At 48.9% G+C, this 15,664-nt stretch overlaps 1 protein-coding gene across 3 annotated transcripts; it reads left to right on the top strand.

Annotated features, from left to right (window-relative positions):
• Positions 1-342: 342 nt before the first annotated feature.
• On the top strand, positions 343-15,024 carry CALCOCO1 (calcium binding and coiled-coil domain 1). Of its 3 annotated transcripts, none has more exons than XM_037137584.2 (16): positions 347-419; positions 2,310-2,341; positions 2,860-3,039; positions 3,587-3,689; positions 4,440-4,630; positions 6,100-6,258; positions 6,616-6,764; positions 7,558-7,648; positions 9,847-10,002; positions 10,204-10,458; positions 10,920-11,045; positions 11,510-11,605; positions 11,961-12,069; positions 12,301-12,500; positions 12,888-12,994; positions 13,984-15,024. In XM_037137584.2, the coding sequence occupies exons 3-16, from the start codon at positions 2,884-2,886 to the stop codon at positions 14,159-14,161; spliced, it is 2,076 nt and encodes a 691-aa protein (XP_036993479.2). In that variant the 5' UTR covers positions 347-419; positions 2,310-2,341; positions 2,860-2,883; the 3' UTR covers positions 14,162-15,024. The 3 variants fall into 3 exon arrangements, with proteins under 3 accessions (XP_036993480.2, XP_036993479.2, XP_053518010.1); XM_053662035.1 differs by having other exon boundaries at positions 364-419; positions 2,239-2,341; XM_037137585.2 differs by lacking the exon at positions 2,310-2,341 and having other exon boundaries at positions 343-419.
• The last annotated feature ends 640 nt before the right edge of the window (positions 15,025-15,664 follow it).

Raw genomic sequence — 15,664 nt, 5'->3', positions numbered from 1 at the left:
CTCGCTGGGACCACTGTAAAGTATTACAATGCGGATGTTAAAGCCGTAACTCCTCCCCATTCCTCAGCACTAGTTAAAAATCAGCAGCACCACTAAAACAGCCTTCCCCCTCCTAACGAATCATGGGCCGTGAAGTCCTTTGATGGCCACACCCCCGTTTGCTGTCATGGAAATGAGAACTACTTCGCCCAGGATGCAGTGTTGAGGCCGCCGCCACGGCCGCCCTCTACTCCGCCCTCCTCGCGCATAGCCCCTTGGGATGTGTAGTCCCATATCAATGCCTACTCGCTAACAAAAGGCCACGGGAGGACCACAGACCCCAGAAGTCCTCGCGCTCACTCTTCTCCCTCCCCTCTCGGTGTCGGAGTGCTGTTTTTGTTGTTGGTGAAAGGTGAGGGAACAGCTGATCCGTCTGAGGGGTAAGAAACTTGGCCTAATTTGGGGAATCTTATGGGGAGCCACCCCACTTTCCAGCCTGTGAAAGGATATGCTAAGGGGACTGCAGACAGGGGATGCCGGAGCGTTTAGGTGTTAACACTTTCCGTACTGGAGAAGTCACCCCCCACTATTTTGGGAGTTTTTGGTTTCAAGGGGCAACTGATCAAAGCGGTGCCCCCTCACTGTTCTCATCTTCCTCTCTGTCTTTCTCTAAAAAGCTTGATACGCTTAAGGGATTTGGGAGGAGGGAATTGAAATCTTTGCTCGTTTTTCCCCATGTAAGACTTGGCCCTCACAAACCCCTTTCCCCTTACCACCCCCACATCTCTCGCCAATCCAAAGGCCTTTACCACGTTGATTCGCTGGGGGGAAATCTTCCAAGGTGTAGAATGTCAGGGAACTCTAGAGCCCTGCAGAGTGGGGTGATGGTACCACACCATGCGAACCCCTCAGTCTGGCTGCACACGTACACCTTAGGTGCCCAGAGCTCTTTCAGGCCTGTGGAATATTTCCACCTGTTAAGGATGTTATTTGTGGCAAGTATTTGGGATTCCCCAGGCTCAGATCTTTGGGATAATTTATCCCCCCTTGGAAAGCCAGAGAACTGTATTTGGAGGAAACATATGGACTTCTAACCAGGGATTTTTAAAAGAGATGAAAATCCAAAGAAACCTCTTTTCCTCAATTTAGTCTCTATTTTGTAAGTAAAAGTTGCTCCTTTTTGTAGAGCTGGCCCACCCTTCCTCCTTTTAAAGTTCCTACCCACCTTACTTCAGCCTGGTGTGGGTTTGTGATGTTTCAGAGTGCACATGACCAGTGGCTGTGGCTGATGGGAGGCAATCAGCTGTGACTGACACAGGGTGAAGATTTAGTGGGCTAGAGGGGGATGAGGAGGGCTATCTCACTGTCCTAGGCTGAGGAGTTTTCTTGATTTTTATTATATTTCCTCACCCCACCCCCATATTTTCCTATTACCTCTCCCCACCTAACTTGGGACACCTCTTCCTCTCAATTCATCCTATAGTGTGCCTCCAACTACCAGTCCAAGCAAGTGAAGGAACTTAGCACTTAGAATTGAGGCCAAGGGGAGCAGAGAGAAAATGGGTAGGGAAATACTGGAGCTTGGTTACATACAGGCAAGCCAGTAGGTTTCTAGTCCTGCTTCAGGAAAGACCTGAAGAAAAGAATGTGCATCATTTTTTGAACTATCTCTTTCTTCTCTCAACATCATATATACATTTCCCCTCTCAGGGATCCTTTCTTCCCACCTCCCAGTCTGTCCTCTGCCCAGGGGTGGGGCTTTCCTGGCTCCAGGCCCCCACATTCCATCTCCCCACACCACCACGTTCCTGCTGAGTGTTTCACTCCACCCTTGTAGCTGCCGCCTCCAGAATTCTTGACTTCCTGAAATAATGGAGTTGAAGACAGAACCTGTCTTTCCTTATATTCTCCCTTTCCCTTTGTCTCTTAGATGAGAGTGGAAGCTTTTTTTTTTTTTTTTTAAATTTATGGGGTTGGACAGCTCAGAAAAGAGGAGAGAATATGAGCTCAGGGGCCTGAGGATTGGGTTATTGCCCCGCCCCAGCCATATTTTAGCCCTGAAGATTCAATCATTACTTTTAGAGATCAGTTGCTATTTTCAGGTGCCATAGTCATTCCTTGTTGGGTCAGCAAGCTCAGGAGTGCACAAGAAGACCTGCTCAGAATGAGGGGGCCCCACACCTCAGTTGGGGTTTTTTTTAATCCTCACCCAAGTACATATATTTTTATTTTATTGTTTTATTTATTTATTTATTTTAGAAAGATGGGAAGGGAGAGAGGGAGAGAAACATCAGTATGGAAGAGAAACATCAATTGGTTGCCTTTTGTAGGTGCTCCAGCCAGGGATGAAACCTCAACCTGGGTATGTGCCCCAACTGGGAATCAAACCTGTGACCCTTTGATTTGCGGGATGATGCCCAGCCAACTGAGCCACACTGGCCAGGGCCTCAGTTGGATTTTTAAACTCAAGAGCCAGAAGGTGTGGGGGATGGGATATAGACATGGACACTGAAGAACTGGGAATCCTAAAGGATGTTAAGAGGTGGAAAGGGAGGGACAGAGGGGGGCAGAGCCTATGATACTGAGACTTGATTAGCGAGGCAGTGAAAAGGGAGCAGAAATTACAGAGATCTTAACTCTAGGAAGAGTAATAACTTAGAGTGGGTATAGTGTGAGGACGGAGACTGACATGGAAGGCCAGACTTATGTCCTGCAAACTGCGAGTGCCATCTCTAAAAGGGTCTATAACCCTCAGGGACTGGATACTAAATATAACTTCATCTCCAGGTATAGTGGTAGCAGTTGTGGGTAGCAGGAGATGGAGTTGAGGAGGAAAACTGGAGTGGAGGGATTTTAGGTTATTAACCCTTTGTTTCACAGGAGGGCACATATCTTAAGGGAAGAATGGAAGAATCATCCATAAGCCGGGCACCATCTCGAGGTGGAGTCAGCTTTCTAAATGTGGCCCGGACCTACATCCCCAACACCAAGGTGGAGTGTCACTACACCCTTCCCCCAGGCACTGTGCCCAGTGCCAGTGACTGGATTGGCATCTTCAAGGTATACCTGGAACCCCTTTTGGCTCAAGTTTATGTGCCGTGAGTTGGTTGAAATAAGGAGAATGATTGGGTTCTTGGGTTGTCAATCTCATATTGATAAAGAAGGAAAAAGATGTCACAGATTACAGAGGCCCATCTATATAAGCAAAGCTCATCATCGTCTCCCCCATCTTAGCCTTGCTCTCTTTTTAAAAAGATTTTATTTATATATAGAGGGGAAGGGAAGGAGAAAGAGAGGGGGAGAAACATCAGTGTGTGGTTGCCTCTCATGTGCTCCCTACTGGGGACCTGGCTCATAACCCAGGCATGTGCCCTGACGGGCAGTCTAACCAGCAACCCTGTGGTTTTCAGGCTGGCAGACAATCCACTGAGCCAGGGCAGCCTTACTCTCTTTTGACACATTAATGCCCTCCCACTTTTGTGTCTCTCATCATCCTTGCCACTGTAACACCATCCCATCTCCCCCGCATTCAATTCCTCAGCCCTTTCTACCATGTATAGCTGGCAGTTCCATCATCATACCCCTTTCTCTCCTTGGACTTTCACAGGTAGAGGCTGCCTGTGTTCGGGATTACCACACGTTTGTGTGGTCTTCAGTGCCTGAAAGTGCAGCTGATGGTTCCCCTGTCCATGCTAGTGTCCAGTTCCAAGGTACAAGGGAAGATAGAGAACTGGAGGGAGAAGTCAAAAGGATAGAGGCTTGGAAAAAGGAAGTGAGCTCAGAAACAAAAGGCACAAAAAACAAGGAAAAATAAGTGCAAGTAAATAAGAAATGTATCCGACAGGCTCAGCAGACATGGGGTCATCACAGAGGCAAAGACTTAGAGATGGAAGGAACTGTAGAGTGCAACTAATGCCCCTCCTGTCGAGAGAAGGAGGAACCAGGGGGTAGGGAAGAGGGAAAGGTGGTGTCACACATTGAGAAGAAGGTGGTCATTAGATTCTGAAAGACCTGGGTTCAAGTATAAGCTCTAATACTTACAAGCTGTTTGACACTGGGCAAATTAATTAAACTCAGTGTGTCTGTTATCTTAACATTAAAAGGGGATACCTAGTTTATAGGGACAATAAAAGGATTTTAAATGATATAGGGAAAACTGTTAGCACAGTGCCTGGTACATGGTGGGCACTCAATAAATAGTAACTAACATCATCATCATCATTATTAAAGAGAATAGGTTTGAAAAAGAGAAGGAAAGAACTAGGCATGATGGAGGGAGAAGAGTATCCCAAGGAACAGAAATAGCCTAGAGAAGGTGGAGAGGAGAGAAAAGGAATATGGAACAGTGAGCAAGGGCCAGAGTCAAAGAGAGCAGATGATAAAATACACCAAGGGGACCAGCTGAGCATTGGAGGGCCTGGGGTCACACTGGGGTCCTGGGTTCATTCTCCTTCCCACAGCCAGCTACCTGCCCAAGCCGGGAGCCCAGCTCTACCAGTTTCGATATGTGAATCGCCAGGGCCGGGTATGTGGGCAGAGCCCCCCATTCCAGTTCCGAGAGCCAAGGCCCATGGATGAACTGGTGACTCTGGAGGAGACTGATGGTGGCTCTGACATCCTGCTGGTTGTCCCCAAGGCAACTGTGTTGCAGGTGAGAACAGGGCTGCTCCTGGGCACAGGAGTGGGAGGACAGCATTGTAGGGGCCCCTACCCACTGCACCCTCCCCTCAGCTGTAGCTTCAGCTGGAGGCCTCACTGGGAGTTATTCAAAGTCTTGCCTTCAAGAAACTCTCAGTCTAACACCGACAGACCGAAACGTGCAGGGCAGGGAAGCGAGCCTCCACAAGCCAACGTTACTCAAGGTTTCATAAGAACTTTCTGAGTGGTCCTTTTGCAAGTGCTACATCCTGACCTAGGCTATAGAAGAAGATGCAAAGGGTAGAGGGAGGCCACTCCTGGGAAAGAATTGACCAGAAGAAGGGGAGGATGAGACCCACTTCCAGGTCAGGTGCTGAGCAAGAACAGATAGGAAGGGCCACAGACCTACGCGTCCAGGTACTGGAGGGACTACCCACATATGGCTCTTGAGCCCTTGAAGTGTGACTGGTCCAAATTGAAATATACTGTGTGGGTAAAGTATTGACCAGATTTTGAAGACCTAGTGTTTAAAAAAAAGTGTAAAAGGTTTACATAATTTTTATATTGATTACATGTTGAAATAATATTTTGGATAGACTGAGTTAGATAAAATATTGTTAAAATTAATTTCACCTGTTTCTTATCAGTACTTTTGTTAACTGTCAGAAATTTTTTAATTGTACATGTGGCTTGTATTACTTTTCTATTGGACAAAATAGAGAAGGATTGAGGAGTAAAGGTAGATGTTAGCAAGGAAGACTTCCTGAAGAAAGGTAAGGACTAGAGCTAGGTGGGGAGGAGTACACTCCCCAGACAAGAAGACGGGCCTGAGGAAGGCTCAGAAGAGGAGAATGAGTAGGTTGCCTTTGATTTAGAGAAACTCCAGCATTCCAGAACCCTTTAAACACATGGAATCAACACAAGAATGGAAAGAAGATATTTATATCTTATATTAGTTAGAGATTTGTAAGCTCCTACACCATGTTCTGTTCTTACATTCATCATTCTCATTACAATGATCTTACCACAACCCATGCTAAGGGATCACTTCACATATGAGGACAGAGATTCAGAAAAGTTAAGTCACTTGTTTAGGGTTATACAGCTCATAAAAAAATTGTATTAGAGATTTAAACCCAGTGTCTGACTCCAGAACCGACAGGTTAAAATGAGGGGAGCAGTCTCTTTTGTCTGTGTGGATTGAGAAAGACTTCTACCAGACAAGGGAGTCCTGCAGTTGCCAAACCAAAGACGGGTCAGCCCACCGGTGGGAAGACGTAAAAGGGGTGGGCAGTTAAGTGTGCTGGGAGTTGGTGTCTGGTGGGTGGCGGGGAAGGTTTTAGTAGCCACACCAACTCACCTCTTTGTATCCTCTGCTGATGTAACTTCCCAACCCTGAAACACATCTGCAGAGTGTCGGGAATGGGACCTTGGAATGGGTGCTTCACTAGCACACCCCTTTCTCATTCCTGCCCCCTGTAGAACCAGCTGGATGAGAGCCAGCAAGAGAGGAATGACCTGATGCAGCTGAAACTGCAGCTGGAGGGGCAGATCACGGACCTGAGGAGCCAAGTACAGGAGCTTGAAGCAGCCCTGGCAACTGCCAGGCAGGAGCATGCAGATCTGACAGAGCAGTATCAGGTGGGATTTGGGCAGTAGGACGGGGCCGGGCTGCCCACCCAGTGAAGGGAAGGTGGTAGTGGTTGTTTAACATGGTTCTGACACCAAAGAAATAGGTTTAAGGTGTAATAAGTGGGGTTAAACTTGATAGATAGGAGACATGTGTCAGATTTGTTAAAAGATTCAGTTCTCTGAACACATGAATGCTGAGGTAGGGTGTAATCGCTGATGAGGGGATTTTCTCTTAGTTTCCTTTTCAAGGAAGTTTGCTAGATATGGGTGTGGGAACAAACTCAGGTCTGCTGCTCCTGTGCCTTTGCTCCACTCTTTGAGATGAGTCTCAACTTTTGTCTTTTTCTGGGGGAATCATAATTCCAGGGGCTTTCCCAGTCGCATGGGGAACTCACGGAAGAGAGGGACATCTTGAACCAGCAACAGGGAGACCATGTGGCACGTATCCTGGAACTGGAAGATGACATCCAGACCATCAGTGAGAAGGTGCTGACAAAGGAGGTCGAGCTGGACAGGTGAGGGGACCTCTTCTACCCCATTACTTCCTGTCATTTCCGGTGACCCTGCAGCTCCAGCCCCTGTTTCAGGCAGGCCACCTGCTCTCTGTCTCGGGTGGTTTGTCTGTCCTTTCTCAACCTCACTTAGTATTTCAGTTACTAAGGATATTGTTTTCTGCCCTCACTCTCATTTTTTTCTAACTTACTCAGTATTTCTTATCTTTAGAAGTAATTGTAGTTACTATTTAATGTGGAGCAAAGGCTGAGCAGGAGCTAGGAGTAGAGGACTGAAAAAAGAGAATGGATAGAACAGTCAACACAAGATAAGAAAGGATGGATTTCAGATTTTACCACAGCAAAGAATAAGATTAGACTTTGTTCTCCCTGTTAGGAAATGTTAGAACTGGCGATCCATGAGCATTGTGAAAACTCCCCTGAAAAAAGAACAGAGCGCTGATGTTTAGCATTGGGAGAAATGTAGGTAGGGTGCTTAAGAGGGTGTGTAAGAGAAGATCACTGCCTGTTGTTTCACTCTCAGACATTTTGCTGTCAGACAGCTAGCAGTTTTGTATCTCTATTGTTGATCCAAGCTACCATCCTCTAACTTTTACCCTTTGGTCCCGGTTTAGACCTCTGGAGTCCTCTGGAGTTGGGGCTTAGAACTTGGCTTGGGAATTTGAGCATCCCAGAGAGAATTGGAGGTCTAGGCCTAGAGGAGCACCGGTAGAAGAGCTCAAGACAGAAGTTCAAGCCTGTCATTCATTCTCTGATGACTAGTCAGCTGTCTGATATTCTGTCCCCCTATTCACAGGGTTAGAGACACAGTGAAGGCCCTGACTCGGGAACAAGAGAAGCTCCTTGGACAACTAAAGGAAGTGCAAGCAGACAAGGAACAAAGTGAGGTAAGGTCTCATGGTTGGTTTGCTTTCTCAGTTGTTCATTCAGTGTTTATTGAGTTCCTTCTGAGTGCTGGGCGCCAAAGTAAAATGTAAAGATAAGATAAAAATGTAAAGAAACATTATGTATGCTCTCCTAGGGAACGTTAAGACATATACAGAAATTGGGATTAGTCAAGGGGGAATATGATCAGTATCAACAGTGAAGTGTAACATACCATTACAATGCTCCACAAAGGTGAATGAATGGGAGCACATCTTATTAAGGACCTTAGAAAGAACTTTTTTTTTTAAAGATTTTACTTATTTATATTTAGAGAACGGGGAAGGGAGGGAGAAAGAGTGAAAGAAGCATGAATGTGTGGTTGCCTTTCACACTTCCCCAACCAGAGACCCACACTGAACCCAGACATGTGTCCTGACTGGGAATCAAACCAGCAACCCCTTGGTTCACAGGCCAGTACTTAATCCACTAAGCCACACCAGCCAGAGCTAGAAAGGACTTTTAAACTGGGGGACATAGTCCTGGCAAGTGTGGCTCAGTGGATCAAGTGTGGGCCTGCAAAACGAAGGGTCATTGGTTTGATTCCCCGTCAGGGCACATGCCTGGGCTGCAGGCCAGGTCCCCAGTAGTGGACTCATGAGGGGCAACCACACATTGATGTTTCTCCCCCTCTCCTTCTCCCTCCCTTCCTTCTCTCTAAAAATGAGTAAGTAAAATCTGAAAAAATAAAGATAAAAATACAAGGGGGGCATAAACTAACTTAGTATTTCTTAACATTTTTAGCAGCAGAACCCTTTCTTCCCTGTCCTTCAATGAAGTTTTTGCACTTAAGTGGAACCTCACTGTATAAATAAAAGCAGTATTTTATTATTATAAATCTATTTTTATAAATTCAAAGGTATAACATTTATGTATAAGGTAATGAGAGCAACTAGATAATTTGGAAGGCTGCCAAACTTTGAAATTGGCAGTTCTGGATGGCTGTTCTGTCGGCCCCAGCAGCCAATGCAGTTCTGTACTTTGTTTTAGTCGTGCAGTATTGAGAACTCCCTTGAGTCACACACAAGTAGGTGCAAATCGATACCAGTTTTTAAACTGTCCACCTTGCAATCTCATTTTGCTTCAATAGAAAATGCAATAGAGACTTTATTCTGAGGTTTGCACAGAAACGAACTAACCTGGAGGGACATGTCAGGGTGACCTCCAATGTGTGAACCCTGTGAGTTTGTGCATTTTCACATAATTTGTAATATTTAAAAATATTTGAAGCTTAAGTATTTGCAGAATCTCTAAAGCACATCCTCAGAACCCCAGGCTTCTGTGGAAGATTGTTTGAAAACCAGTTGCTCGGCAGTGAAGAATAGGTAGGATTTGAGTAGACAGAGGTGAAGGGAGACCATTCTAGGAACAAATGAAAACATGAGCAAAGGCTTAGAGTCCAGAGCAGTCAGGGCAGTTGAATGTGTGGGTGAAGAGATTGAGACGAGCCCTGGTCAGATCGTAGACAGTCTCGAGTTTAATCTTTATTCCGTAAGCAGTGAGAGGCTTTGATTTTCAAATAGGTGACATGTACTCAAAGAGGATTAATCTGATTGCCTTGTGGAAAATGAGCTAGTTGTGAGGTTGTCTAGAAGTCCAAGTAAGAAATAACCAGAGCCTGAGATAACCTGATTGTGGCAACAGTAGAAAAGAGAAAATGGCCGCAAACAAGATAGAGGATGGAGAAGCAATAGCTTTTCTATAGGTTGCTAGGGAGAGAGCAGAGTCAAGTATGGCACCAAGGTATCCAGCTTGAGTGACTTGGGACTTAGTTTGAACCACGGACGGAAATAAGAGTGGAAAGACCTACGGTAGAATGGGACATAGAATATACTGAGTTTGGAGGGCCTGGAGGTCATCTAGACTGAGTTTTGATTTACAAGAAAAACTGAATAAGCAAAAATGGGACATGGGGGACCTGGATTTATGTAAGACCCCAGGCTGTGACCCGGGATATCTCACTGTGGGAGCTGGAGACCAGGTTCAGGATTGAGTCTCTTTGAGCTGAGAATCCAAGATGAGCTGGCAAGAACTGAATGCTTGAGTTCGTGTTACTTCTGAGAAGTGGAACCTTGACCTCTCTTATCACAGTGGTTCACCTCCCTGGCCCCTCCCCCCAATACGTATTCCCCTTTCCTTACCTACTCTCCACCTTCATCAGGCTGAACTCCAAATGGCACAACAGGAGAATCGTCGCTTGAATTTGGAGCTGCAAGAGGCCAAGGGCCTGCAGGAGGAGCAGGGTGCTCAGACCCAGCATCTGAAAGACAAGGTGGCTCAGATGAAGGATGCTCTAGGCCAGGCCCAGCAGCGACTGGTGAGTGAAGCCCCTAGGCAACAAGAAGTGGAGAAAGTTCCAAGGACTAATTGTAGAAGTCTGGGGATAAACATGGCTAAGTACTGACAACCCAGTCCTGAGTCCTAATGCAGTACAGGGAGGAGGAGGCCTGGTTACTACCTTCCTGGTTCACAGTGACTCACTGGGAGCCCTCATCTCCATTTCTTCCTTTCTTCTGAGACTGAGCTGGAACCCCTGAAGGAGCAGCTTCGAGGGGCCCAGGAGCTTGCAGCCTCAAGCCAGCAGAAAGCTGCCCTTCTTGGGGAGGAATTGGCCAGCGCAGCAGGCGCCAGGGACCGCACCATAGCTGAGCTACACCGCAGCCGCCTGGAAGTGGCGGGAGTCAATGGCAGGCTGGCTGAGCTCAGTCTGCATTTGAAGGAGGAAAAAAGCCAGTGGAGCAAGGAGCGGACGGGGATGCTGCAGAGTATTGAGGTAGAGGGATTGGGAGACCTGGCAGGCTCACAGCCATAGCCCCCACTTCTGTGTGGTCAGATCACCTAGGAGGAGACGGAGGAAGGGAAACCTCAGAAGACTTAGAGGTGGGAGGGGCTATAAGGGAGGAACACTTCACTGCGCAGGCATGACCCATCCCTAAATAGAGTGTTCCCAACCCTGACCTCCATAGCACCTTCCTTGGTTATCATCTTGCTTCAGAAATGTTTACCATCCTAGGTACCAGATCCTGCCCTAATGCCCATTGCTGACTAGCAAGGTGCCTTGCTTTAGGTCCCTTCCTTCACTCACAGGTTACGGGGAATGAGAAAGGCAAGAAAGGGTAATTGCTCCCAAAAGACTCAGTTGAATAAAGAAAGGGTCACAGTGAGAGGTGGTGCCATTGCTGATGGTATCCCTTTTCCCTCATCCTCCCTTTTTCCTTTCTGGCCAACTCCCAGGCAGAGAAGGACAAGATCCTGAAGCTAAGTGCAGAGATACTTCGGCTGGAGAAGGCAGTTCAGGAGGAGAGGACCCAGAACCAAGTGCTCAAGACTGAACTGGCCCAGGAAAAGGATTCTAGCCTGGTGAGGTGCCCAGCTACCCGTGAACCCTGGTCCTGTGGCCTCCTGAGGCCACTGCCACCCTCTCTCTGAAGTGTGACCTCAGAAGTTTGTGGTGCTCATTTATATGTTTGTGGCATCTCACTTGCACACCTCCCAGGCCTCATTGATTCGAAATATACAGTGTCCCTTTCTGCACTTGGGGCACACATTCTGGGCCTAATAGTGAAGACTTAGGAGAATTATGGAGTGTCCCTGCTTTGCCCCTGCAGCCCAGCCCGGGTCACCCAGGTCCACACTCCTTGAGATTCAGCCAGAGACTGAATCTCCTGTGGCCAAGAAAAGGGGCTCATGGAAAAAGTGTTGGAGTGAGGGAAGAATGAAGGCCCAGAGAGACATGATTCTAGATTGTTGGGTTGAGGTCCCAGAGCCCAGGTTTTCTGGTGTACCCTCTAGGCTCCAGATTCAATTCAGCCCTTTTCCCTCAGGTGCAGTTGTCAGAGAGTAAGCGAGAGCTGACAGAGTTGCGGTCAGCCTTGCGTGTGCTCCAGAAGGAAAAGGAGCAGTTGCAGGAGGAGAAGCAGGTGAGAACCTGTAACTCAACCCCCCCCCCACCCAGTAGCCAGAACTGAGGGCTAGAAACTGAGGCTTCTTGTCATATCTTGGTAGAAACTGGTATCTCCATGAGGGCTCAGAGACTAAAAATGGGACCGTGATCAGCAGATCTGGCAGGATGGGATGATTGCTGGAGGAAGGGAGGGATATAGGGGGTGAAAGAGGGCCCTGGGGGGGAGCATTTGTCTTAAGCTGCTCCACCATTGGTGAAGGTGTCTAATCCTCAGGAGCTCAGAGTTCATCTCGAATATAAGAGGAGGTTCTACAGGTCAGCAAGGTTGGCATCTTCCCAGCCTCTTGCACCTCTCTCCTCCCCAACACCAGGAACTGCTAGAGTACATGAGAAAGCTGGAGGCCCGCCTTGAGAAGGTGGCAGATGAGAAGTGGAATGAAGACGCTGCCACAGAGGATGAGGAGGCAGCTGCAGGACTGAGTCTGTACACCCCCAGTGTTGTGGCACCTCTTCACTGCTCTACCTTTCCCTGTTGGGGAAAGCTCCATCTGACCCCTCTGGGGGCTGCCTCTGCCTTCTGTGTTTTGCCTTTTTCCTTCCCACACTTTGGCCTCTGTCTGATTTAACTGTGTCCTTTATCCAAAGGAGTCAGAGCTGATCCAACCTTCTAACAACATATCCTTCTTTCTCTGCCTGCTCCCCCACCTACAGGCTTCCCAGCAGCTCTGACAGACTCAGAGGATGAGTCCCCAGAAGATATGAGGCTCCCACGCTATGGCCTGTGTGAGCGTGGAGATCCAGGCTCTTCTCCTGCTGGGCCACGAGAGACTTCTCCCCTAGTCGTCATCAGCCAGCCAGCTCCCATTGCTCCCCACCTCTCAGGGCCAGCTGAGGACAGTAGCTCTGACTCGGTGAGCAGTGAGGAAAGACGGAGCAGGGGCAGGGAGGAGCGGGTAGGGCCAAGCCCAAGTGGCCCAGCCTCCAGAAGGAGAAAAACTTAGACATACGGGCCTGTCATTTTTTCTTGGGGGAGAGGAGACAGGCCCAGCACCTCTTCAAGGCCACCCAATGGATGCTACCCCAAAACTCAATCACCTCAGTACTGCCAGCCCCTACTCTGCACACTCACCCTTTTCTTATCCGCCAATTCCCTTCAAAACACTCTTACTGCCCCACTCTTACTGTAGCCCTCTGTTCTCTGTTCCGACTTGAACTGCCCTCCCTTTACCTGTCCCAATGTGGTGCTCTCCCATCTCAGAACACTACCCCAAAACCCAACCTATCTCTTTGGTGCCCAGGAGGCTGAAGATGAAAAGTCAGTCCTGATGGCAGCTGTGCAGAGTGGCGGCGAAGAGGCCAACCTGCTGCTTCCCGAACTGGGCAATGCCTTCTATGACATGGCCAGGTGAGCACAAAAAGGGGAGGACAGGAAGGAGGTGGGAGAATCCCAGCAGAAAAGGCATTCAGGTGAACAGTGCTCCTGCCCTTCCTCTGCCTTCTCGGCCCTAGCCAAGAAAAGGAGACGTAGGTGTGGTTGACGCAAAATTACCCACTACTGTAAATCCCAGGTGCCTTCAGGTAACCCCTGCTCTTAGCCTATCAACTCATGCACACTCAGAGGCCCTGCCTTTAACTGGCTTCTGTGTCATTCTAGCGCCATCTTCCATGGAGCCCAAATTGCCCTGCATCCCCTCTCTCCTGCCCCCACCCCTTCCCCACCCACCAGGTAGGTACCTAGGCTCCACTGGGGGGAGGAAGGGAAGTAGGTGACCAAGCACCCAGGGACAAGAAGAGAAGAGACTGGGATCCAGCATCTGACTGGCCACCCTGAGATGCTGTCTCTTTCCTGATTTCCCCAGGGGACCCTTTGAGTGGTGAAGCCCCAGGGGTGGGAGATTCAGGTAGTCAGATTGCCCCCTCTGCCTGCCTTATCTTCTGCAGGTCAAGAGGGAAAGGCAGAGGGAAAGAGAGATTGTATCACCTGGTCCCCAGCTTTGCCTGGATGTGAGATGGGTTTAGGGCAGGGTGGGGGTGATGCTGTCATCTTTCTTGGCTGGAGCAGGAAGATGAAGGACAATGTCAGACTCATTTTCAGCCTCATTAGGCAGCAGACAGAGATGGAGGGAGGATAGCAGGAGGTTGGAGGATGGGCTCTGCACTATAGGGACCAGCAGGGACTAAAGAAGGAGGGCATAGGGATCTGGGAAACTAAGGCCTCCAGCACTGTGGGGAGAAAGATGCTGAGGAAGAAGCTAGGAGAGAACCTCCAGGGTGCTGTATTAGGAACAGGGGAATCTGGGGACCCAGGTGCACGGGTCTCTCTCCCTGAGGTTTGCAAGTCAAAGAGGCAGCAGAGCTCACTGACTCCCTCCTTTCCCCTCTGTCTCTCTGTAGTGGCTTTGCAACGGGTCCCTTATCAGAGGCTGGCACTGGGGGCCCTGCCACACCCCCATGGAAGGAGTGCCCTATTTGTAAGGAGCGCTTTCCAGCTGAGAGTGATAAGGACGCCCTGGAGGACCACATGGATGGACACTTCTTCTTCAGCACCCAGGACCCCTTCACCTTTGAGTGATCTTACCTCTCCCTAGTACAAGCACAAACACACACACATGTACACACTCACACGGACACATATTTAGGTCCCATGCCTCTTTTCCAACACAATGTGCTCCATGATGTTCTGTTCCCTAAGAACCACTCCTGTGTTCCATTTTTATCCCAAGCTCTCCCACCTCATCCTCTCCAGCCCAGCTCTTTTGTCCAGGCAGGGGTCCTTCATGGAAGCGGTGGCTAAATTTACGCCCTGAAAGCAGTTTTGGAGGAACCAGGATAAAGGAGGCCCTCCCCAGGGGGAATAGAATCAGCCCTTCCCAGTCCCTGTCACTCACACCAGCCACCACACGGACCACCCCCACTGCATGCACACGCACACACATGCAGTCTCTGGCGCCCCGAAGCCAGTCCCTGGGGCACCCTACCTTATTTGGGGTCTGTATTTGTTCCTCTGAGTTGCCTCTGGGGTCTGCATTGAGGCAGCAGCATGGACATGACCTCTTCAGGTCTCAGTTCTGAGTTGCAGTGGTTTCTCTTACTGCCCCCCCATTGCCTTCCGCATCCCACCCCAGCCTTTTCCCATAACATTAGATAAGTTTGGAGGTTTCTTTTGTATTTTTGAGGTTTTCTGTACTCTCTCCAGTCCCTCCCTGCCATCACCCTTCAGTGTCCTCACATGGAAAGAAAAAACGCGTTGTGCCTTCTGTGAGGGGTGGGGGAACAAACGGTCCCGGGTTCCCCATTTCCAAGCCCTTCCTCCCTCTCCAGGTTTCCCCACAGCAATAAGAGCTTCCCCCCAGTATCCCTTCCCCACCTGTAGTTTGGACAGATATATTTATACGGTATGTACAACTCTTCTAATAAAATGTGTTCTTATCATGAGGTGTGACTAGAGCAAAAAACATCCAGACACCTGGCTCTTAGACTCTGGTGGAGGGGCAGGGCAGGGAGGGGACTCTGGGTGGCTTTATCCCATATGCCTCCTGCTGTGCTGGCCACCAGTGGGAAGAGGAGAAGGGAGAAACCTTTGCCTCAGGCGGAGGTCTGGCTTGGGGAACACTGCAGTGGGGGAGGGAGAAGACCGGGTCAGGATCTCGGGGTTTAGTCTCCGTGGGACTCGGTACAGGGCCAAAGCAATGCCTTAGAAGGCAAGGGAGGGTTCCGCCACTCAGACCTTCACCCTCTGCAGCAGCCATCTCTGTACATCAGGCCAAAGGATAAGCGTTCCTCCTGTCAGGAGTGCGTGCCTTTGAGTGTCCACTTCATAAAAAATTCCCTAAACCCCATACCTCTAGACTGTTTGATACTCTTGCCGTCTCTGCCTCCCTCTGTTCCTCTCTTGCCATCCCCACACACCCTTGCACGCACTCTGACTCCACAGTCACGAAAACACATCCATCTACTCTAACCAGTTTCACAGGCTAGACAGACAGCATCATAAAGCATTTATTAAGGACCTGCATGCTCACCAGGGTTCTCAGGAGTGCCCAGTACAAGCCTTGTCTTCAGCACCCTTGTTCCC

The sequence above is a fragment of the Artibeus jamaicensis genome, unplaced genomic scaffold (genome assembly GCF_021234435.1).
Source record: "Artibeus jamaicensis isolate MK-2021 breed Jamaican fruit bat unplaced genomic scaffold, CSHL_Jam_final contig_233, whole genome shotgun sequence".
Classification (NCBI taxonomy): Eukaryota; Metazoa; Chordata; class Mammalia; order Chiroptera; family Phyllostomidae; genus Artibeus; species Artibeus jamaicensis.
Note: the sequence above shows the minus strand (reverse complement) of the source record. Positions and strands in the feature narration are given on the sequence as shown.